Source organism: Harpia harpyja, chromosome 1, assembly GCF_026419915.1.
Source record: "Harpia harpyja isolate bHarHar1 chromosome 1, bHarHar1 primary haplotype, whole genome shotgun sequence".
Lineage (NCBI taxonomy): Eukaryota > Metazoa > Chordata > Aves > Accipitriformes > Accipitridae > Harpia > Harpia harpyja.
Window position 1 is genome coordinate 86636284 of NC_068940.1, and position 25502 is coordinate 86661785.

At 38.7% G+C, this 25502-nt stretch overlaps 2 protein-coding genes across 3 annotated transcripts in view; both read left to right on the forward strand.

Annotated features, from left to right (window-relative positions):
- The window catches only part of LOC128149010 (macrophage mannose receptor 1-like), a 36198-nt gene extending 14197 nt beyond the window's left edge, over positions 1–22001 (forward strand). The window contains exons 13-30 of one of the 2 annotated variants that reach the window (XM_052803664.1): positions 1282–1409; positions 2048–2135; positions 3361–3505; positions 4508–4543; positions 4663–4838; positions 5435–5502; positions 7127–7227; positions 9257–9393; positions 10428–10542; positions 11126–11322; positions 12556–12646; positions 14573–14805; positions 15628–15793; positions 16983–17135; positions 17578–17694; positions 17910–18071; positions 20419–20451; positions 21108–22001. In XM_052803664.1, the coding sequence (XP_052659624.1) occupies positions 1282–1409; positions 2048–2135; positions 3361–3505; positions 4508–4543; positions 4663–4838; positions 5435–5502; positions 7127–7227; positions 9257–9393; positions 10428–10542; positions 11126–11322; positions 12556–12646; positions 14573–14805; positions 15628–15793; positions 16983–17135; positions 17578–17694; positions 17910–18071; positions 20419–20451; positions 21108–21238 (2277 nt within the window). In that variant the 3' untranslated portion in view covers positions 21239–22001. Of the gene's footprint in view, positions 1–1281; positions 1410–2047; positions 2136–3360; positions 3506–4507; positions 4544–4662; positions 4839–5434; positions 5503–7126; positions 7228–9256; positions 9394–10427; positions 10543–11125; positions 11323–12555; positions 12647–14572; positions 14806–15627; positions 15794–16982; positions 17136–17577; positions 17695–17909; positions 18072–20418; positions 20452–21107 lie in introns of those variants that run through there. The other variant, XM_052803673.1, reaches the window with a different exon arrangement.
- Positions 22002–24757: 2756 nt separating this feature from the next.
- Positions 24758–25502, forward strand: part of LOC128149021 (macrophage mannose receptor 1-like) — a 34882-nt gene continuing 34137 nt past the window's right edge. Inside the window, exon 1 of the mRNA XM_052803685.1 lies at positions 24758–24900. Coding sequence (XP_052659645.1) covers positions 24840–24900 — 61 coding nt within the window. The 5' untranslated portion in view covers positions 24758–24839. The remainder of the gene's footprint in view (positions 24901–25502) is intronic.

Genomic DNA, 25502 nt, shown 5'->3' on the forward strand with positions numbered 1-25502 from the left:
GGGGGGGGGGCGAAAAAGGAAGCAATATCTTCATTTTGCAACATCTGAGATTGGAAAAACCAAACTCCAAATGTCTTGGGGAATTATCCATAAGAGGGGAGAAACTAAGGAAGAAAGATAAGGTTGAAGGGACTGGACACAAGGGAAGGGAGAAGGACACAGGAAAGAAAATGAGGAAGTTTGTGCCCCAAGGGTTGAATGAATTGGAGCAGAATATGGAAAAGAGAAGAAAGAAGAAAGAAAAAACTTAATATTTGCAAAATTTTTGAGAGAACAATGTCAAAAAGCTGTTATTAAACAGTAGGAGCAGCAAAGCTTGGCTGTTAGTGTGGCTCTTTATATCAGTTGTGGTCACTAGGTTGTGCAAAGGTCCCATATTTATCTGAGGTGTGAGAGAGTTCAGGGAACAAAGTAGAGAAACAGTGAAATGCATCCACAAGCAGCACAATGCCCAAGGCTGGACTTTGCTAAGATAAGCACATTACCCCCCAAAATAAAGAATAAGAAATCACATGGAAAGTTAATTAAACCAGTGTTTATGAAGGACATTTATTAGAGAGTTTCTGATGCAAAGCTACAGATAACTCGTATTTGAAGTACACTCAGTTATGTCTGAGCAGGCATACAAAAGGACTTTGAACAAGAGATGAGGGTAATGTGCAAACATTGATTTCGGATCACGTAGAATAGAAATGTGCTAAGTAAGTGTGAAGTGTTAATATTTCTTATCACTTTATTGAATTAATGAATCCTTCTCTTTTTATTACGTTATTTTTTTTCATTCCTTTCAAAGTCAGCTGGAATGTTATTACTTGGGCTCCTTTATTCCCAAGTCATCAGTTTTAGCTTTGGTCAAACTTACGCTTATTCTTTGTTAAACTACCAAAATGTTAGACATCATATTGCAAATGTAAAGTGAGAGCTGTAAACCACCATGAGGTCATTCTTTTGCCTGTATCTTCAGACCCCTCCCAGGCCACCTTGCCTCTCCACCACAAGCACTCTCCTTTCCCTTAATCCAGAATGTGGCCTGGGCCCTCCTCCAGGTAAAACAAGTTAAAGGGAATTGTATTCCCCTCTAGAAATTCCTCCCCTTTGTCACCGCTACGCTAACCAGCTAGACAACTCTAGTGCAAAAATTTTATGAACAGAGTAATTAATTCTATTTCTTTTACGGACTTTTACTTGGCTTGTATGAAACCTCATTTATAGGTGAGCGAGACTATGATTCTTTATTTTATTATAACACATATAATATGTTTTAAAGTAATTTCTCCATAGTGTTTTTACAGATCAAATATTAAAAAGAAGTCATGGCTTGAAGCTCGAGATTTTTGCAGACAAATAGGAGGGGATCTGGTCACCATTAACAGTAAAGAGGAGATACCGTTACTAATAAGAGCAATGTAGTGAGTATCTGCTGTATGTTTATCTTACCAGGTTTAAGAGACATTTCATATGAACAATTATGAATGCTCTTAGATGATTTCTGAAACATGAATTCCTCAAGAGCCAAAAAATCTGTGATACTTCAAAATTTTGTCTACTCATGAATGTTTTTAACTGTTTCATGAAAAAAAGAGTTGTTTATATCCAGGAAATTAAAAAAACCAACAACCCTGTATCATGATTTCTAGATATAATTTAGAAATACATGAAATTGTGGGGGGCGGTATTTTAGTAGGGTAGAAAACGTGACCAAGATACTTACTTTTGAGTCACCTTGAAGTAGGCAATGCTGAGACCATTTTCTGAATCTGTGAAGGCATCTTCTAAGAAAACAGAACATAGAGGAAATACAGGATCAATACTGCTAATATGTCTGATAAATAAACCATTGCCACCGAGCCATAGAAATATTAGATATTTCTATGAAGAACATATGCGTCTGTATGCCCTTCACTAAAAGTAATAGGGTAATTGTTACAACTTCACTGCACTTTACAATGTACTCTAGAAAGTTTAATGATGTGTTTCTGGATGTTTTTTGTGTTGCTGTTTTTTGTTTTGATGTTTATACACTGCTCTGCCTTGCAATTTTTGTTAGTGCCACTCACTGTAGCTTTCAAAGAGTTTGGCTCGGTATATTTTCCTTGAATCCAGATGAAGGATTTGCCTGGAGTGATGGGTCTCCAGTAAGTATTTTAATTTTTCATCAAATTTGTTTGCTTAAGATGTTATGGGGTTTGTACACATACTTTTTGGGTTTTTACTGTTATCCTCATCAATGAAAACACTATCCTGCAAACATTTACATGGCTGTTAACCTTTATTATCATGAGTAAAATCACAGCAACACATTTGAATACATGGAAATCATCTGTACCTCATCAGAATCTGTAGCTTTCTGCACAACACTCTAACATATTTTCTTTTCCAAGAATATAATATGAACTCATAATGTCAGAACATAAAAATTCATCATACTGGATCCTGTATCCTGTCTCTGGCAGTGGTTAGAAGCACCTTAAAAGCTAATCAAACAGCAAGCATATTTCCCAGTATACTCCTGCATCCCCCAGTAAGTGATGGCTCAGGGTCTTTCAGAACCTGAGCTCAGATCTATAATCTTAATTTATTTATTTCCATTAATTCATCTAGTCATGTAAATGTGTAAATATCCACAGATGTGTGAAATGCTCCTGCAGGATTCCACTGCCTATTACCTTCCCTTTACTCCTACTCTCTATTCCCCTTTTTTTAAACCCAAGCAAGGACTTTTCCTCTTATCCTGTTGCACATTAGTTTCCATAAAATTTTTGGGAAGCAATCTTATCAAAAACTTTTTGAAAATCCCGTGTTGGTTACATCAAATGGTTCTGCCCTCCCATTTGGATGTTAGTTTCTTCAGCAGAAACTCCACTAGCTTTTTAGGAGCTCCCAAAAGCCACACTCCCATCCTCATTAACCACAGGGAAGGGAAGGCGTGAATGCTGAATCGATGCACAATGTGGTCACTGCCACCGGACAGCTGTTAGAAAATGTAATTTTGAACCAGGTCACAGGTGATGAAGTGGGAACTAACTTGTCTGCACGTGATTAGCATGAGTGGAATGGGGGTGAACTTCATAGCTAGGTGAAGTTCATTAGCAATAGTCCATTTGCCTGTTTCTATTCTGGCTGTGTCTAGGGCTTGAGGTGCAAACAAGAGGAAAAACCCTCCATGGCAAGACATTGATTGTCCACTGGCATCATTGTCCCACAGTAAAAATTCTTATACCTATTGCTTTCCCTATATTCGCACCTCTTTTTAGTGAGAGACAGAATCTTTCAGACAAAACCAGTTTGTTTCTGTCTACCAATGGAGAGTATGTCTACTGAAACAGATGAAAAGAGTAACAAAGATGATTTCTTCTATAGGTTAGGTACACAAACTGGGATGATAGCCCAAGAAATTCGGGAGGACGTAAGTTCTGTGGCGTACTCAATGGTGGGACTCATTCTAAGCGATGGTTTCTTTCAGTCTGTGAAGTACAGCTTGACTGGGTTTGTCAAATAAAAAAAGGTAGATTTATTCTTCTCTTTAAACAAGAAGCTTAAATAACTTTATAAATAGTTGCTTTCTAATATAAGTTGCTGGAGAAAGACACAAAATTTTGAAGGACTACTTTTTCCAAATGGAGGTCAAGAGCATTGGGTAACATAATATAGGCCAGGATTTTTCACTGACAGATGATGAAAATAAATACATTTATTTCTTCATGTATATTAGGATGTATAAATAATCCATGTGTTTGCAAGGGTTTCATAGATTGCAAACTTTTTTAATATTAAGAAGCTTTTGCTTGTATTTTTGTAATGTAGGAAGTAAGGAGTTGTGAATTCCTTACATTACTGGTTTTTACACTAACACAGGTAAAGCTAAAAACCAAATATAATGTTTGTAGACCAAACACTTAGTGGTGCTCCAAGTTTTCCTTTAACATTACTCAGGACTCAACTGCTTTTGGAGAAGCAATGGTTCAAAGCAGTGGCATTTCTTCTTCTATCAGAACCAGAAATAACTCACAGTCAGTATATAAAGTCACATTTCCTTTTGCTTATGAATATTTGTGACTGAGAGAATTTTTTGATAGAGCTAAAATAAATCTAGTGGAAATTTTCTCCCTCTAGATAAGAAGACTCCTCTGGAGGATTATGGAATGTCTACTGATGGATCAGTAAAGAGGCTGTAAAACCAAAGTTTAAAGTGTTTCAGATAAATCTACTGTGACTTAGAGACTGGAAGCGCAATTTTCCCTTACGTTGCTCTGTGCAGGAATGTGATCCAGCCAAAGCTATGGCTTCACTGATGTGAAGCACAGCTTATGATACAAAATTATAAGTAGATGACCATGCATGTTGCATAATGTCTAGCTGAAATGTGTGGTTAAGCCTGCCTTCTAGTCAATGGCAAACAAGTGCAGTTACCCGCTCTGTTCCTCACTCTGCTCCTTGCAGTTAGTCACAGGCTACATCATAAAACACGCTACATAGATGTGTCGCCTTCTATTCTCTTGTTTTGCAGGAGTGCCATTAAAAACTGAACCAACCGACACATATGGTAGGTTTTTGCATACATTTACTGATCTTGTTCATTATTTTTCATGAAAATCATTATTCTGAAATAAGCTTTTGTGTTCTACAGATACAGAATTTAAGGCTACCTTATTTATCTTCCAGCATATAAAACCACTGCAGATGGATGGGTCATATATGAAGATAAGCTATACTACATCAGTAAAGAATATGTCTCCATGGAAAAAGCCCAAGAGTTTTGCAGGGTGAATTCTGCAGACCTGGCTGTTGTTAATAGTAATAGTGAGAGAAGGTTCCTACAGAGAGCGCTAAAAGAAAATGTAAGAATCATTTTAAAGAGACAGCCTAAACTAGAAATGCTTTTGACAATCTACTTGCAAAACTTGAATTGCCTCAGAAGTAGAACCATCAGCATTTTCACTAACGAAATCTGCCCGAGATGAAATCTATGAAATTTTCCCCAAACGTGCCCTTTGGTCCCAAGGGCTTTGGTCTCTCCTGCTCTGTGCCAGCTGTGCTGAGGTGGTGAGGCAGGCCAGTGGGAAGAGTGATGTGGGAAGGTGCCAGGCTTGGGAAGTAGCTGGTGTGAGAGGGAGACTTGAGGTTGGCATTAGGCGGTGCTGCAGTCCTCGAGGCACAATGAAAGACGTGTACCAGTTTCTGACTCAAGATCTGCTTCTCTCCTACCCCATCCTAAGGGCCCTCAGTGCTGCAGGACTCGGCTCTGATGCTCCAGATAAAACTAGGCTTCTGTGCCTGACTGCATAAACACATCGCTGTGCTTAACTGTAAGCACGTGCTTTCCGGCTGTCAGCTTCAGTGACTGCTCTGTGAACCTAATCAATGGCACATCCATTTGTGCTTGGTTTACCTCAAAGATTTTTTTTTAAATTAAAATATTATTGTTCTGTTTTAGGAGGAATCCTGGAGTCAGTCAAGAGGATACTTCATTGGTCTAAAAGTCAGTCTTGATAAAAAGTTTAGGTAAGTTAAGATGATCGCTGCAGCTCCTAACATGTAGAAACAAATACAGTATTTTATGTAGCTGGAGGTACTAAATGTGTTGTTTTCAAGGACTGAAGGCAGTTCCACATAATGAGTGCAAAACAGAACAGAATAGTCCTAGAATATTCTAAAGTCCAATAGTTTTCCTCAAAAAGAAATAGGAAAAGAACATTTTTTTTCTTGAGCAAACCCTTACCCAAAGAAATGCTTGGCAGCTGTACTCTCCATAGACGCTTTCTCAAGTTTCTTTCAAAGATTTGCCCCATAAATTGGAGTGATACTTTACTTTGTTGGATTTTATACCTATAAATACCCACACACACTTAAAATATGCTCTATACCATAAAGCCTAGCTTTGTTATGCTTTTATCTATATAACGTAGCTTCAGAGAGGCCCTCCAGAATTAGGAAGATGTGGACAATGAGTACAAAAGCTGCTTCTGACAGAGATTTTTAAGGTAGCCTCTGCAAACTCCCATTCAAGGAGAAAAGTCAGCAGAAGTTTACAGTATAGTAAAATTAACAAGTATTGTGAAAAGACCAACACCCAAATAAACTCAAAACTAAAGTAAAAGATACTGAAGAGCATGATACTGACACTGCCTGCTTTCCCATCTGCTGGTTAGGACACATCTGGGAGGTGAAAGATCATGCTTCTAATCTTGACCTGAAACAGGTTTAGAGGAGATTTGAATTTAACCTTTCTATTTTAATGCCACCGTTGAGTGTCTGTAAATCACTAACCTTGGAAAGGGCAGAGGAGGAGTGGGGAGAGACAAGTTGGTAGTCACTGAGTCAGTGCATGTTTCTTAACTCCTGATTTAGGACACAAATTAGGGAGACAGGGCATTGCTTGGGTCCAGTGAGCATCTCCTTTATTTAGATCAAGTGTATCATCAGAAGCCAGAGAGAGATGAGGGAGCTGAACTTGTTTCCCACTTCAGGCTGAATGACCTAAATTCTGAAATATTGATTAAAATGCAGTGCCAACCTCTTCTTCCTTCAATATCAATGTATTAAAGTAAAAAGAGTGTAAGCAAAAACAAAAAATGTCAATTTTTATACTTTAGAAAGGGTGGTTTTAAAGCTGACAGAATGTCCATTAGTTTCCAGACACAAGACTTAATAGAAATAGCCTATGGAGATATTTATCTTCAGGGTAAAATCCACAGAAAAGTATTTTTGTCCTTGTTTGCATCTATGAAAACATCAGGAATGCTCAGACTGAGAAGAAGAATATGGACTAGGCGATACAATGAAATGAGTTAAGATAAATAAAACTTTTAATATTCTTCTCTGTATTACATGTTATGGCTAATGGAAAATATTTTCTGTTATTAAATGATGTCTGATCACTCCTGCCCATCAATGGAAAATATGCTTGGTGTTTTCTTTTTCTATTTTGCAACCAGTAATATTTTACATAAATTTCTTCAAAGTAGAATAATCAGGTAAGGAGAGGAAAATCTGTGTCAGTCCTTCCAGTTTTAGGCAGTTCTCATTAATGCTCATGGACCTTCTTAATTGTGAGATGTTGATTAGGATTCTCATCTCACAATTGAAGTGTATTGATTAATAACTCTTTGTATATCTTTTCTTTAAGCTGGATAGATGGGACTCCAGTAACCTATGTGGCCTGGGCTCCTAATGAACCCAACTTTGCAAATAATGATGAAAATTGTGTGGTAATGTTGTCAAAGCAAGGTAAGTAACAAGGCTAAACTATTAGATTTTACTTGTCTCTGCTTAGATTATAACTGATGCTGTCAAACTTCTGCTGTCAGCTGTCACACAATCTTTTATGGCTGTTTTCTGCAATTCCTTTCCAGTGACAAGCCAGCAAGATGCAGTAACTGGCGTAAGCACCAGTCACAGAAGAGTCTATGTCCTTAGAATGGGGAGATTTCAGTACCATGCGTAATTTAGTGCAGATGTCTCTGTCTGGATTTATAAGATTGATGTTGCACCTTTACAGGGCTTTTCACTACTTCTCTAAGTAAAAAGTTGAGTGGGGTCTGTCTTTGCTCCTATGAACTTAAGAAAACATTTATGACGGCTAGAGGAAATGAGGGTGTTAAAGGTACAAGCCAATGAGGAGAGGAGACAGACAAATACACCTAATGACCTAAGACTGTCTTACATGCTTATAAGTATGCTTAAATGTAAATATCTTGCAAATCCTAGAGCTAATTTTTCCTCTTGGTTGTATTTCTGTCACTTAGCTGAGGCTAATGAGAATTCAGTAATATAAGGAAATCAATCTCTCGGTTTATATTTTATAAAGAATTCGCTTAGCAAACCCACCTGAAATTCTGCCTTTATATGAAGACACCAAGAAGAAGATTCACTTTTTTAAACACAGGCATCTGGTCTGATTGAGGTGCATCCCTCCTTCTTTAGTTGTTGATCCAGAAAGGGGCAGCTGTTCCACCGGTCCCTGCTGTATCTATCAGCTCTGCATAAATGGCTCAGCATTCCTGAGCTTGTCTCAGATGATGCTGGAAGTTTACATGTGGGCAACTGAATTGGACCATAAGAGAAGCGTTAAGCTTGAGTTGACAACAAAATGTAGCTAATGTGAGCTAGACTTCTGAAGTCTCATTATGATCAAACGGAGATCTCACCTGCACAGCCAATGCTGCCTGAAGAGCAATTCAATTTACTCTAGCGCAGTATTCAGTTGCCTACATGTAGGTGACCGTAACCACATGTGATGTCCTAGAGTTAGCCCACCTGACTGTAAGTTTCCCACAGAAGCAGTGCCATATCTGTCAGCTCTCTGCAAGTACCTTGCACAGCCTCTCAAACGGCGCTAAGCACCCTGTTTATACAAATGAATCCTGCCCTAGCTCTCTATTGACTATAATAGTAGCTTAGAAACCTAGTGTATATCTTGACAACTGAAATGAGGTATTTTAATCTTCAAACTGAATCCTTAGATAACATTATATTAACTGGAGATGTTGGCTCCCAGGAGTTGGCACATATTTCATAATGTGTGTTTGAACACTATACTGTACCCTTAGATTGAATTGGTGTTTCCTATCTAATCCACTTCTGACCCATTCTCTTTTCAAATTTGCTTCCTGGTGTATTTCCCCTGCTGCCTGCAATGTGATGATGCCATAGCTTGAACAAATCATAAACAGGTACGCACACTGTGGAGAGACCTGGATGAGGAGCAGAAGGGTCAGGCAGTCCAAATTAAGCACAAGGGGCTACTGCTGTGCTACTATTAGAGCTTCAACTGGCTCCTTCAAAGCTGCCATGGTTACTTTGCCTTCAGATCAAGCTGCAGCCTGAAATATAAAACAGAGAACATTGTGTTCTGCTAAAAAAAAGTTCATTTTTTTCTCATCCTCTTTGTCCTGTAATTCTCTTACTCAGACTCTTTGATGGACAGTGTTGGGGAGGGTAGAGAAAGTAGGATGAAGTTAATTGATGACAAGAGCATTTCTTCTGAGCCACTGGCCCTTTCTTCCCAGTCTTTTATTCTTTTTTCAGTTGCTAGATGGTAGCCCAGTAACTAACATGCCGAGCAGCTTAAGTCCATAAATGTCTTCTGTTTGTAAAAAAGAGTTGCGTGCATAAATGTGGTACGTGGCCCTTTTACTCACTTTTACAGTCTGAACAGTAGAGATTAGCCTCTTTCTAACTCAAAATAAGAAGTGATAAATTATTGTTACAAATACTATAACATCTTCACTTGCTTATTCAATCTAAATATTTTTAGGCTTGTGGAATGATGTAAACTGTGGTTCCTCCAATAAATTTGTATGTGAAAAACATAACAGTTCTATTAATTCAACATTTGCTTCTCCATTGCCTCCTGGAGGATGTCCAGAAAGTTGGTTTTTCTTTAACAACAAGGTATGTCAACAAGTATCTTCAGTAAATTGTGTAGAGCAGTGGAACTGAAAAAAAGAACTGCAAAAAATATGGGGTTTATGATTATAAAATAAATCTGGAGAGTAATTATCCAGTCAGAACGTGATGGCTGGGCTTTTTTGGAGGTGACTATAGACATTTAACTTTGCAGAGAAATACAGTAAAAGTAGATGTATGCTGAATAAATGTCAGAGAACATAGTTTGCGCAGGCTTAAAATACACTGTTACTGTTTAAGAAAACCCCTCCTCTGTCTGCTTCTCTCCTGTTTTATGTATTTATGTTAGAAACTGAAATTTGTAACGGTCAGTCTTGGAAAAAAAAGTCCTTCAGGTGGAATGACTTAGAGAGAATGTATTTGAGCAATCCCTTTGACTTGTACAGGGTTCCCAAAGCTTTGAGTTCAGAAAGATGATGCCAAAATACAGTTGTTTTGAGTATAGTTTCACATTTAGACACTGGAAGTCCTCATTGCTCTAACAGAAGAATTTGTACCAATTTGAGTTGAAGCTCCATTTGCCAAAGTTTGTTTTGTCTACTTTATGTATACTGTGCTACTGTTGCATCTTCAGAATATTAGGTGAATTTGTTAAAGGATATTTCATACACTTTGGGGAGATGAAGAGTCATTAACCACAGTCATTGGAAGCAGGACAAGGCACAGTAGAGATCATTCCCTGCAGCTGTGTCACTCAAAGCCACATTTTCTTGGTTTTAAATGATCCCTCTGTTATTGCAGGAAGCAGGCAGATGAAAATGTGAAAAGGGATTATGTACTTGACATCATTACAATCAGTTCACATGATACTAGACTCCTGGATTACACCTTGTGCAATGAGAGGGACTAAGTATCTACCTGGGTAGACATACACACTTTCTATTCTTGAGCTCTGTCACTTATTCTAGCCCTGATTTCTTTTTCTGGAGATATGTACATCCTACAGCTAATTGATATTAGTCACATAAAACAGTTCCCATCTTTGCAAGTTTGAATGACGTGCTTGCTTTTTTTTCCAGTGTTTCAAAATATTTGCTTCCAATATAACAAGAAAGCTCATGTGGCATGCTGCACGAGATGCTTGTATCAATTTGGGAGGAAACCTGGCTACCATACCAAATGAACAAGTGCAAGGTACGTATATGGGCTTTACTGAAAGAAAAAATATTAATCTCTCACTAAAGAAATTGCTATACTCTCCAAAATAGATTATGCGATTGTCTGCTGAAAATAGCTTATTAGCCAGCTCAGTTTATGCTTTGTTTTAACTCCGAAGTGTGAAACAATAGCTAAATTATTGCATGTAAGAAATAAATTGTGCGTTTCTAGTTCTTTCGGCTGCTCATTTTTCATGAAGCTTCCAGTCTCTTTTGAGTGTGGTTGCACACCTCCCTCAAACTGACAGACATCTGTATTTTCTGTCTCTCCCACTGGCAGTATGATTTGCTGGAACACTCCGTGTGCATACACAGTGGGGAAGGGGACATTTTCTAATTTGCTCCAGAGCTGTCTTTTTGGCAATTTTTTCAACCTGAATGCTTGTGTAACTTATATTCCTACAGATGCTTATCTAAACTTTTAGTTAAAGGCAGATGGGCTCTGTAGTGGGAAATGTTATTCTTTTAACATGGCCCCAGTTCTGGGCTTTTACATATTTTTCCTGTTTGGGTAAGTCATGATGAGCTTTCCTTAATGAGAAATTTTTGCTTCCCTCCAGCTTTCCTCTTCTACCATTTAAAGGATGCCACAACTAATGTTTGGATTGGGATGAATGATATCAACGAAGAGTCCACATTTCTTTGGACAGATGGAAGCACTGTTTTCTATACCAACTGGGTTAATGGTGCACCAGAACAGAAACAAAGCTACTTTGACTACTATGACTATGAAAGGTTGACAGATATCACTGTGGAGGTACAGGAAACAGTAACCTGTATATCTTAGGCAGCTAGATGATTTTCCTAAAAGGGAAGTTACAGCAGCAATAACAAGGTGCTGAAACAAGTCCTTTTGTAAGCAGAGTGGGGCTTAGCAAATTACCTGATAACAATTCCAAATACACCAAAAGTGTTCAGCAGAGGTTCTGAAGAAGAGGGACCTTGTGCTTTCCATCTGACCTATTGCAAAATACCAGTTCTGTAAAACAAGCCCAGAGAGGCATATATTACATTAGTTCCCCCACAAACTGCAGTACCACAAACATTAAAATTACAACACCAAACATAGAAAAGTTATGATAAACCAAAATTCAGGTTGTTGGTGCAACATTAATTTGCCTATGTGTACGTCCCATTCCTGGCTGCTGTGCTCCCACACTGCTTTACTCGTTTCTGATGGTACAAAAGGATATCTTCAATAAAAGGGCTATCTCTCTGCTGAAATGCAATCTCTTTTTCAAAGGAGGTAAACACGTAGTTTCTGAGGAAATAATAGGCAGCTAGTCACCTGAGATTTTCAACATCCACCATCAGTCAACTTGCTTATGACTAAAACTTGTCTGAATCAGCATAAGAGAGGAGCTCGGGTGAAATGTTGAAAGGCAGTCACGGCCAGTCTTGAAATCAGGGGAGTCATGAAGAAATCTTGAAGCAATTAAACATAAGGAAGTAAAGGGAAAAATTGGTTGTTACTAAAGACAGCTAATGACTACAAACAACTGGTAAAGAGTACCTGCTTTCTGCAAGATAGTCTGCTTCAGTTAAGATAAATCCAGAATAGTGCTTTTAATAATAGTACTTATATTGTTTTTCTCATTGATGGAAATGTTTTGAAGCAGTTCTACATAATTGTAAATCAGAACTGAGAAGACATATTATAGGCACCCTAATAATTTCTGTAGTCATTAAAGAATTCTTAATAAAACTGGTAAGATTATTTTTTATAGACCTTTCTTGCAGATCTTGACTGGCACCAGTGGAAGCCTGGTTCAAATTTAAGGGGTCACTAATAAATACCAGGTCAAGCTATTTGTCAGAAACCTAGGAAATTTGAACTAATTACACAGGTGCTCAATGAGTTCTCCTCTCCCTCTCCCTCTTCCTCTCCTCTCCTCCCCGCCATCAGGCTTGCACTAGGAGTATAAGAGCTTCAGCTCAAGACCTCCTGATTACCTTTTGTAATGGCTGTGTATCTTCCCCTCTCCTTCAGACAGATTGCGTCTTCATCATGAAGTCAGATGGGAAATGGAGAGATGATAGCTGTGACAATGAGAGAGGCTATATATGTCAGATGAATTCACGTGAGTTCTGTTTAACTCAGTCTCCTAAATAGAAAAAACATCTCAGTTAGATAAGCTGAATATATAAACTGATGTTATTTCTTTCAGCTTTGAGTCTCATTCTGAGTTTCTCAGGCTTTCAGAGCTCCACCAGTCTTAAGGCTGTACTATTTTTAAAATACAATTTGTTCCACAGAAATTGCTGGAGAGGAACCACTATCTTAATTGGGGTTTTGTACTTAAATCATGAATAACACTAGAGAATAATAAATGGAAATGAACTTCTTCTTAGTGCAATAGGAGGCTTTTAGATATCTTCTTTAAGTACAGTGTAAAACCATGCTCTTGCAGTGATCCCTCCACACTCCTGGCTGTCTCTGAGCAGAGCATTTAATCCCTTCTTAACATTTTTACTGAATGCCGTATGATGTTGTCGTGGTTTAACCCCAGCCAGCAACTAAGCACCACGCAGCCGCTCACTCACTCCCCCCCACCCAGTGAGATGGGGGAGAAAATCGGGAAAAGAAGCAAAACCCGTAGGTTGAGATAAGAACGGTTTAATAGAACAGAAAAGAAGAAACTAATAATGATAATGATAACACTAATAAAATGACAACAGTAATAATGAAAGGATTGGAATGTACAAATGATGCGCAGTGCAATTGCCCACCACCCGCCGACCGACACCCAGCCAGTCCCCGAGCGGCGAATCCCTGCCCCCCCTTCCCCGTTCCTATACTGGATGGGACGTCACATGGTATGGAATACACCGTTGGCCACTTTGGGTCAGGTGCCCTGGCTGTGTCCTGTGCCAACTTCTTGTGCCCCTCCAGCTTTCTCGCTGGCTGGGCATGAGAAGCTGAAAAATCCTTGACTTTAGTCTAAACACTACTGAGCAACAACTGAAAATATCAGTGTTATCAACATTCTTCGCATACTGAACTCAAAACTTAGCACTGTACCAGCTACTAGGAAGACAGTTAACTCTATCCCAGCTGAAACCAGGACAGATGTCTATTAAATTGTACAGCCTCTTGGCTGTGTCTTTATTGTAGAAGAATATTGATTTTTTTTTTTTTTTTTAACATCAAAATGAGTCATGAATGCTGACCCTCCTGCTGTAGAACTGTAATTATGCAAATCCCTGCTGCCCAGCCATATGATGGGAGTAGGGAAGGCAAAGCACAGATAACAAAACAGTTTTGCCTCACCTTTATCACAGCGTTAGTAGAAACTATTCCTCCCCACTTCAATCAGCTCTTGCAGCCTGTTCACTCTCAGCATAGCTAACTTGTTTGTAAGAACCCCCTCTGCTTGCACAGCAAATATAGTTTTATGGAGGCATTTTTAGTTTGCTTAATCCCAGTTACAGCTCTTCTGAATACATTTACAATCTCAAAGGTGGAAATATACACTGCCTGACTCAAATGTGCAGGCAATGTTCAGGCAGCCCTTACAAACCGGCTAACAACTTTGAGTCAACAGCGAGTGGTGATCAATTAACATCAAGTATCAAAGTCTCAGGTTGTGACAACAGGGTACAAGAGTAAATGCCTTAAACGTCTAGCCCTAAGTCCTCTCCACCAGTGATCTGAAATAGGTGTATACTCAGATATCCAGATTTAGACAAAATATCTTAAAACACCAGAACTCAAATATCCAATTATGAGTCTTAGTTTGCACTGGTCAGGCCTCTAGCAGGTATACTCTCTACTTCAGGGCATCCAGGATTTCATTCTGCTTTTTACATTAGCAAATTTGGTTCATGTTTTACAACAAGTTTGTTTTGGTTTTGTTTTGTTTTGTTCGTTAACAAATTGTTCATGAGCTTAAAAAAAGATTTTGACTTATTGTTAATACTGGACTTTTTGACCTATTTTTTTATAGTTTCCATGCTAGAGATGAATGGTATGTTGTAAGTTCATGCATTCAGTTTTTCCTCCATAGTTACCATGCAGTTTGAAGTACCAACAACAAATCCATCCTCTGGCTTTGCTCGTTATGGTGACGGTAGCTATTCAATCATCTCATCTGAAATGCAATGGGAAGAGGCCAGAAAAAATTGTCAAGACAAATCTGCAGAACTTGCCAGCATTTCAGATGCTTACATTCATTCATTCTTGTGGATCCAGATGTTGAAATATGGAAAACCCGTATGGATCGGTCTTAACAGCAATATGGTAAGTGCCGGACAGATGGGAGGTGCAGGTGCTTGGTGAGCTCTCCTGCTCTTTATAGACCTGCTGGATGCCCAATTTATAACGGTGCTGAAACAACTGTACTCTGAATGGCTTTATCGTGTATATGCATAGACTTCTAGTGGTCCTATTAGAGTTACTCAAAGACTTTCATGCACCAAATGGAGTAAAGAGTCACAGAAAAGGTTAAGCAGGAAGCAATAGGTGAAAGTAGAAAGCTCTAGAAACAGTAAAAGAAATAGAGGTGCAGACTGAGAGTCACAAGCCAGGATGTGCAGCTATCATGAAGCAAATGTTAGGTGTTCTGAAAGTCTAACTCCCTGCTATATAGAGGGCTACTTATAACTATTATGTTAATGAAAGTTATTATGAGTATTAGAGAGATATTTCAAGATTATTTTGACTGTTTAGTGTCAAGTAATCTTTACTTACCAAATAGCTCCCAGTTTTAATTTAAATAAAGCAGAGCAGAGGGGATGAATTCTCTGTAATTTCTTGTCTTGATATGGGATTTACTAAATGACCTATGATGGACTAATCTGAGTTTCTTGCGATGTAGAACTTTGTGCTGCTTCAGAAAAACCCTCCCAAAAGCGATGCACTGTTGAACACTGTTCATATGTAGTACTTGTGTAACTCGGAGCACCCAGTGACATTGCTTAGAACAGTGAATGGTGTTTAAAAAACCAGACCAGCACAGGGCTTCTTTTTCCTGAAAAACTCAAACAAACATAAGACACTATATTTATGTGTCAGAGCTTTTTCTGTAAAAAAACTCTGTTACCAGAACTTCTTTGTTTTCAGACTGGCAGCTATTACAAATGGACCGATAACTTGAAGACCAGGTACACAAAATGGGCAGCAGGGGAACCAAAGGAGAAAAATGCTTGTGTCTACCTAGATCTTGACGGTACTTGGAAAACAGCATCCTGCAATGAAAGCTACTTTTCAGTTTGTAAGACATCAGATGGTAAGCAAATGAATGTAAAAATTTTAAAGACACATTCCTAATTCCATTAGCCTGCCTAACCCTAGAGACTTTGCTCTGGCTTGGGCTAAAACCCTCAGAGGAGTATGCTTCAGGATACCGTCTACCTCCCTGCAGAATCTGGAGGTTTGCTATAGCCTAATATATGAATTCAGGCACACAAAATCCTCTTGTGCAAATGGATATGGCTGTGCTGCTTTCATCATAGTCATAACTGTTTGCTTAAGATGAAGATCTGCCTTCAAGGTCTTTTGCTTTTTCTGAGACGTAAGCATAAATCACACTTGAGATTGTGTGTAATATAAATAAGTGCTGGAAACGTGCACTGACTGTGTGGGCTCCAGTAACTGGGTAAGTTCACACACAGGTGTCACTGAGCCAAAATGCAGTCAAGAGTTTCACTCCCATTCACTATTGCTAGAGCTAAAGCAGTTCTGATATAGGTGTAAAAGCCTTGGGAATGCAAATGCTACTTTAACTCTTTGTAGAGGTATGCAGAGGTATGTTTGCTTGTAGATTTTGTAGAACTGTGTCTTTTTCCCTCCTTGAGGTTTTAAGACTACATAATATAGTCTGTTCCTGATGTGAAATTCAAAATAGATTTTGCCACTTGAAGGTGGCTTCCAGGTTAAACTTTCCAGCTGTACATTTGGTCTGCATATGCAGTGCAAGAATTGCAGACCGATAGAAGTGAATTGGAGTTGCACACGTGATCAGAAACAGAGACTAATTTGGCAGAGGCATGTTCCACTGATGCCTTCTTTGTATGAAGTGACAACATACAGAGACCAGGCAGCCATACAATATGGGACTGTGGTGTCAGTCATTCATTAGCCTACAACAGCTTTCTGTGTTGTGAGAATGCAAATTCAAGATCTATATCATCCCTCAGGGTTTGCTTTCCTCACAGTACTGCCAAGGCAGCTAGTTAGATGCGGCATGATGTGATTTGTTTCCTTGTCCTAAGAAATGTGATTGGAGAAATAAGATGTTTCACACTCTTGACTGCCTGGCTGTCCCCATTGTCTGAGCTGGGGACCTGGAATAGTCAGGAGTAGAAGTCCAGATAGTTAAAGCTGGGTGAGAGAAATCCCACACTATTTACACACATATCCTACCTCATAGGTTACTCATAACACAATACCAATTCCATACCATATGACTTCTTTAGCTATAGCTCCTACTGACCCTGCTCAGCTGCCCGGAGACTGCCCTGAAGCAGCTGAACTCCAGGCTTGGATCCCTTACCACGGCCACTGTTACTACCTCGAAGCATCAGCTGGGACAAGCTGGGCACTGGCCTCCCTCAGGTGTGCTCAGTTAGGTGAGAGACTTCATTATCAACTGACAAGACTTGTACGAAAGTTTATACAAAACTCACCTAAAAATGTAAAAACATTGATTTAAAAAAAAAATCATTAGAAATACTTTATTTACTTACCAAGCTATTCTGAATCTGGCACAGTGAAAATAAACTGACACAGCAACTTTGTGCAACCTTCTGTACTCCCGGGGGCTGCAGCCTTCCCAGGCGTAGAGCTCCCCATCAGCTCCTGGCTTCTGGGGCACCATCCTAGGGGCAGTGGTGGGGGCCATGGCCACTAAGCACCTCCAGTTCTCTGTCCTCCACAAGAAGCAATGGGGAAGCCAACAGAGTAGCGTGCATAGTACTTTCAAAAGTTATTGTTTGTACAGACTTGAAAGCGGAGGTCATTCCAGTAGTTGCTCATGTAGGTTATGGTTATTTGCTTGCTAATGCCTTTCAGGTGCTACCTTGGTTTCGGTAGAAAGCACGGATGAATCTGACTTTCTGATCCATACAATACAACCACTTGGAAATAAAGTAGGAGGCTTCTGGATAGGACTTTACCAAAATGTGGATGGTAATGTCTTACTTTCAATATTTAATTGAAAAATGCTTTGCTAATATGAGAAAATTGAGGATAAGTGTATTTTTACAAAAATATTATGTGGTCTTCTGCTGAAAAATGGGTTACAATTACATATTTTATGTCTTTTGCTGAGCTAAGGAGTTAATATATCCATGAGATGATAGATACATTTTTAATTTTTTTTTACTATGTATGTTGCTCTTTAGGCCAGTGGTTGTGGCTAGATAATGCTGCGCTGGACTTTGTCAACTGGGATGAGAAAGAGTCCAGTGTGGAGCATCACTGTGTTGAAATGGCTGCACTATCTGGTTATTGGGACAACACTGACTGCTCTTCTGAAAAAGGATTTATCTGCAAAAAACCCAAAGGTAAGTCCTTAGTGACTCAGCCCTTAGTGACAGAGCAGATCTGTTTGCTAGTAACTGTTACAGCCCTCCACCACATGTCTGGAAGTAATTTCTGACAGTTTCGTTTGGCACATCCCACTTTTCTAAACATCTGTAGTTGCCTGGTTTTGTAGACTGCGAGCTCTTCAGATCCCTGTCTGCACTCGCATGGGAATGGGGTAACATGTGCTGTATGCATCCTAGGTTGGAGAACGAGGCTTTCAGAAAACTTTTGAATACCTAACACTGGCATTGGTATGGCATCTGTCAAACACTTACACAAACTTATGACTTTTCCAGGAACTAAGTATTGTAACAGTTATTATACTCTTGCAAGAAGGAATTAACGTGAACAATCAAGCTTCCTCTTCAAGCTTGTTATACTCAAAAACTATATTACTGCCCAATATAAAAAACTGGATTCATATTGGGCTTGATTCAACAATCTTTAAGTCAGTAATTCCTCAGGGATACTAAAGGCCATCTGTTTGTGTTGCAGTAATAATATAAGTAGTACTTCCCTATTAAATGAAAACTTCAGGTCACTACAGAAGCTGTCTTATCAGCATTTCTAGAAAATTTCATGCAATACTGTATATGCCAGACTAACGTTTCAGAGGTAAAAACCCCACATGTAGTATTCCCAAGTGGAGATACAAAACATATAATTATCTGAAAGAAAGCATTATCATTCCATTCCCTTAAGTTAGGTGTTAAAAACAATGTTACCTAAAAAATGGTAGGTTGCCATCTTTAAAGCTTTGTACTTTCTTTTGTAGTAGCTGTGAGATCAGGTTTAATTTTCCAGCTTTTGCATTGTACATTGTCCCCAGTAAATCATGAGGAACAACTCTGTCCTATGCTGAAAACCTCATTTCCTGTGTAAAACAATTTTTAAGATTCCTTTGTTTGGATGAAGAGTTGAAAGGACGTGATTTCAATACTAAAGACATGGCAAGACACTGTAGTTCTCAGAAAAATAATTGAAAATTTGGGGTTAGCTTTTAATCATTTTTCAAGTGTAGTCTTTAATTAAAAAACCAAACTGAAATGTAACAAAGAAACAGTCATCTCCCATGCACTGTTAATTTCCATGCTTAAATTAGCACATGCCCATGGCAGTAAATCAGTTAATTCCCATTCAAGATTTACTAAGAACATCCAAATTATATTCCATCTCATACAGTACTAAAATAATAAGGAAGAACTAAAATACATCCACTGAATCATAAGATGCTCTCATATCTTACTATTTCCTGCCTTAGTAGGGGTTACTGTTGCTTTGTACCTATTCATTTGTCTAGGACGAGAGGAAATGGCCTCAAGTTGGCCAGGGGAGGTTTAGATTGGATATTAGAAAAAATTTCTTTACTGAAAGGATTGTCAGGCATTGGAACAGGCTGCCCAGGGAAGTGGTGGAGTCACCATCCCTGGAGGTGTTCAAAAAACACGTAGATGAAGCACTTGACATGGTTTAGTGGGCATGGTGGTGTTGGTTTGACGGTTGGACTCAATGATCTTAAAGGACTTTTCCAACCTAAATGATTCTATGATTCTATTTTACATTTTGCTCTGCTTTCATTTCATTTTACATTTTGCCTTTATAACTTCTCCTCTGGGTAGCAAGTGTGTTTGCAAACTGTAATGCAAAAAAGCTAAGAGGAGAAATATTTTCTTGATAATTTAGGGAGTCTTGATTCAGAATAGTTTTTCTTACTTTATAAGAACATCCAATATGTTTAATTCTTTTTCTTTTCTGAGTGTCAAAAATTTTTTGCACTTCTTCAACAAAAAAGATTTTATAAAGGTCTTTTTTTTTCTCTGTCTCTTTCTTATGCGTAGGCAAATAGGAAGATCGCAGCCTTGATTCAAAGGGCATTTTCTAGGAAAGACATTTAAGAATCTTAAACTTAATTGTAACAGCAGCATCCTGCTGGACATGCAGAGCTTCCTAAAATGTGCTAAGTGAGATCAATCTCCAGAGTTGTACATCATGTTCTCAGTAAATTAAAATTAATATTTCACAAAAAATGTGAAAAGGTATTTTTGAGTGAACATAGAAAAGAGTCAGTATTTGAATGTTCGTAGATATAAAAACAATATAAAGTTTTAAATGAATGAATATTACAGTTTGGTAATGTTAAGTAGAAAGGTAAAACCTTAGTAAGGTATTTTTTGCCTCACTTATGTTGCGTTTTGTAACAGACATATATGTTATTAACACAATGGTAATACTTCAGGTTTTTGCTCCTGTATAATTTTAGCAAAACAGTTAAACTTATGAATTCTAATGAAGTGTCATATTATTTCTCTCTGCTATTCATTGAAGTTGAGCCAAGTGGGAGTCCTCTACAGCAAAAAGGTAAGAGCTTTCATAAGAAAATTAACAAAAATCTAAATACAAGAAGAACTTAAAACGAGTTTACCCAAATCACCCCCTTTTACAGAGCAAGTCCTGCTGACAGTTACTGGGATGCATGGTTATAAATCACTCAGGGTAATCCCACGGTGCCTTTTTACATGCACACAAGCACTCGCATGTTCTTGGTTGACTGGACTGCTGCGGGGCTAACCATGAGCTGACAAGCTCAGCAGTGACCCAACTTGTGACTAACTTAGAGAACAGGCACAGTGAGCTTTAACTAGGCTGTTAAAACCTATGTAGATGTATATGCAATTTTCTTCCATAGGTATTATTGTAAATAATGTAACATAAAAATATCGTAAAACTAATTTCCAAATAATTATCATCCCATATACATATCTAAAGCATGCACTTTCATTAAATTCTTACAAGCATCCACTGCATGCATTGTATATCACTGTAATCCAGACCCAGTAAAACCATCTTAGCTTTAGCAACAGACCTGGCTACTGATCAGCAACAACTTGGGGCTTAGATTTTCACCAAACAGACTCCAAGTTCAGGCAAGAGAGAACATCTCCTCCATGTTTTTCATGTTGTATGTGGAATAAAAAATTACTAAGGTTTCTCACAGTTATATGCATTCATTTCAGGCAAGGAAAAGAATGAAGAGACTCACCCACCTGTTCATGTCTCCGTTTGGCCACTCATTTTGTTGGCTATTCTCACTCTTCTTGGAGCTGCCCTGTCAGTCTATTTCTACAAGAGAAAAAGACAAATCTAACTATCAACAGATTCTGGCAATGAAACACTTCTAAAATGATGTGTCGGTGACTGAGGAATTGGTGAGAAAGGGTTCTGTGGAATGTACTAATTCAGAGGAGCAAGTTACTTGCTGAAAATAAAGGATGTATCTGTTAAAAGTCTCTAGTGAGGGTATCTGTAATCTTAAATTAAATCCCCGTTCTCTTTTTGCACTAGCAGACTCTTTTGTATCATGCATATTTTACAAAATTGGAATTAAGGATTAATGTTATAGTCTTGTCACTGTCAAGATGTTCTCAAGTGCCTTAGCAAAAGCACTAGTGTAAATACCTTGTCAAGAACAAATAAACATACTGAAAAAGTACTATAAAAGTCAACTAGTGAGAACGAATGTTCAAGAAAGTGTGATTACTATTTAGAACTGTATTCCCATGACTTTGTGGACACTGCAAAGAACTCAAAAAATAAAATATGCCCAACTCTATGGCAATCTTGAACTTGTTTTGCCCCACAAAATTCACTCCATCAGACCAGCAATTTTATTGTTTCTTATAGCTGTATCCTATTATACTTACTCATAAAATGGTGCTTCATATACTTATCTTGGATAACTTTGGGATAGAAAACCTTGCCATTTTCATCTTCTGCTATGGAAAAATACAGTTCATACCAGCAAAGGATATTAAGCTCACGTGTAGGTCTTGGTCTTTTTTCAATCTGATAATATGATTGTTAACTGTAGTACGTTCACTAACATGAATTAAAATATTCTCACTCTTGCATTCTTCCTTCTTTTTGTTAATTCTTTGAAATAAATAAAGTTTTTATTAGTATAATTTTCAGCTTCCGCCTTCCCTGTGAATCAAGTGAGAGAAAAGGGGAAGGGAGGTTCTCCTGTCTGCACAATAACTCTTTCGTCAATAACAAGGAGGGCTTCTCTCCCCACCACTCTGAATTCAGCTTGAATAAGCACCAACTTGCCATTTTTAAACGCAAGAAAAAGGAACTGATAACTAAGGAATGCAGCAGATGATACTGTACTAGAAATCTGCAAGAAGACTAAGTTTAAGATGTTAGAAAAACAGTGGAAAGCAGTACAAAATAGCACTTAGGTGAGCTGCAAATACAATTTAAGCACTGAACACTTTATGGGGAAAAGTGCTGTCCTGGTTTCAGCTGGGATAGAGTTAACTGTCTTCCTAGTAGCTGGTACAGTGCTATGTTTTGAGTTCAGTATGCGAAGAATGTTGACAACACTGATGTTTTCAGTTGTTGCTCAGTAGTGTTTAGACTAAAGTCAAGGATTTTTCAGCTTCTCATGCCCAGCCAGCGAGAAAGCTGGAGGGGCACAAGAAGTTGGCACAGGACACAGCCAGGGCACCTGACCCAAAGTGGCCAACAGTGTATTCCATACCATGTGACGTCCCATCCAGTATAGGAACGGGGAAGGGGGGGCAGGGAATCGCCGCTTGGGGACTAGCTGGGTGTCGATCGGCGGGTGGTGAGCAATAGCACTGCGCATCATTTGTACATTCCAATCCTTTTATTATTACTGTTGTCATTTTATTAGTGTTATCATTACCATTATTAGTTTCTTCTTTTCTGTTCTGTTAAACCGTTCTTATCTCAACCTACGGGTTTTGCTTCTTTTCCCGATTTTCTCCCCCATCCCACTGGGTGGGGGGGAGTGAGTGAGCGGCTGCGTGGTGTTTAGTTGCTGGCTGGGGTTAAACCATGACAAGTGCTTAGCAGATAGCTCTGCTAAACAACCTGCCTTCTCCAGCGTCTATACTGAGCAAGCTGGAAAGTTAAAAGAAATAATAATAAAAAGTAATGAAGTTTCTTTTCTAGGCACTGGACTCCTGTTTTCTTGGCATAAATACACTCAAGAATCTAGCACGCTGGTGAGAACAGGTTATTGCACAAGTGAAATGCAGCATGCAGGACACTGACCCCCAAAAGTCTGTAACCAGCATCAAGCTGGTTGGTCATGTGAAAGGGGCAGCTCTGAAGTGCGCAATTCTTCTTTTAGCTTACCCCAGTGTCTGCACTAATCTCACTCCCATCACTCTGCAGCCTTGGAGAGCTGAATCCTCACAAGGATCCATTTACACAAGTGGGTAACTAAAGCCCAGTTTGGACCAGAATGCAGCTGGCACTTCATGAGGCAGAGGGGAGAACTAGGCAGGAATTGCATCCTCTAGGCATTTTCTCTTGGGATCCCCTCTGTTGGAGCCATTTAATTTTGTGATTTCAGCTGTACCCAAAATATGGTTCTACTCAGTAAACTCAGCTTCTATTTCCCTCCCACCCCACTGTTGAGCACCGCTCAGCTTTACGACTTTGGGCTATTCTTGCAAGTTTTGCTCACACTAAGCTGTCCCTAAATGTCACCTGCAAATAAAATAGTTATTATTAAACTATTTATTCAATTCCTAGTTTTACTGAAATCCAGCCATTTTTTTCTGAAAATGTATTTCTCTCTTAGTGCTTAGTGCTTAAGCCAGTTCTTGCAATAATTTTCCCTAACACGTTATGAATAAAAGCAAAGATAGTTCCTCCTCATATGACATCTGTTCAGCTTCTATATATATCTTACTACTGACTATTTTGCTTCTCACTTCTTTCAATTTCATTATCACAACTTCTTTTAATTTCACTAATGTAAATAAACAGAAGGAACAGTAGGACTTGTCTGCACGTGAATATTTGCCAAGACAGCTTTGCAGTGTAATTGTGCAAGAATTGCCATGGCAATATAAGTCTTCAGATGGGCACTTTGCTCACAGATTAAAAGGAGCATTTCCAATTTAGCTTACGTTTGGCTTTGTCCTGGAACATTCTCATTAGGAATTTCTCAGATAGATGAACACATCATTTTGCTTGACAAAAGTATTCCAGGCAAAAGTTTCCCTCCTGTTACAGGGAAGCTTACCACTAGCCTATCGCACTGAATGACTTCACTTCTTTCAGATCTTCGACAAGTAGTTATAAACAGCACAGCCTCAAACTGTGATCAAAGTAAGCAGTGTAACACTGCAGAAAAAAAGCAATTTTAGCCCTCAAAGTGAGCAATAATTCATAATGCACTGAATACTGGAGATCCTGTAACTTTTACTCTCTTCTAGATATGTAGAGCTGTGACTTTATAGTGATGTACTGAATCACTAGGGGTTTGTCTCCCTTTGTTTCTGAGATGTAAGGGTTGAAGAAGAGTCTGAGTTTTTAATCAATGGTATTTCACTGCAGGTTTCTTGTCATCAATTCTCAAGTTGCTTTTTTAGAGGTCTGTCCTGTGTAGCACCCCAACAACTGACCTATATATAATACTAGCAAAGTCTCAGAAAAAGACAAATGTCACCACCTCTAGTGACAAGGATGGAGACTTCAGTTTTGGAAGTGCCTGGGTCATCAAAGCGAGCAGTGTTTGCAATGTGCACTCTAGTTATTTCAAAATACCACGTGACAGGATATTTCCTTATTTAGAGTACAGAGCTTTATCCATCAACCCTTTGACACAGAGAAGGACCTGTTACTATTCTGACTCAGAAGGATTTTATACACTGCCAATCTTATAGTCCAACATTTGGTAGAGGAATGAAAAGCAAGTTACATTTGCAATGAGTTTCTCCAGGTTCCTAGTTTTTCTTTCCCTCGTACATGGTTCATTACAGTCACTGGGTAAGTTTCCTGTTGGTTTTGTGTTAAACTAGATAGGAAAACGCTTTTCCTTGGGCAGCTTTACAGTTTTAAGGCATAGACTGATTATTTTGTATTTGTTATCAGATTTGATACATGATCTAAAGAGATGTTGGGTGTTATCCTGGCAATTCTTGATTCACAGAATAAAAGAGGTGTGATGTAGGGATGTTGGGGGAAATGGAGGTAAGAAGAGCAGGATCTTTAAACTGGAATTTCTTTCTGTGGGAATATTAAATCAGATGGCACTGTATGAGAGATGAGGAAGCATGGAGCTCTTTCCATTTACCCTCCCCATCACGCCCATGGTGCAGTGATCAGTCAAAGGGTTTTAGAGCCATGTTTTCATGATAGCTGTGCAAGTTTCTCTTTCTGCTACAAAACAGGAGGTATGAGAAGGAAGAACTGGCTCCTCCCCTCCAGTCTGACCAAATTAGAAAAATAATTCTCATCTGAAGATGTATATCATTCATTGGGTATAGCTATAGAGAGAAACGGTAAAGCAGTAATATATGCAGAACTGAGCAGATGAATGTATTTGCATGAATGTAAGATTGTGAGTGTATATCAGACATTTCAGGATA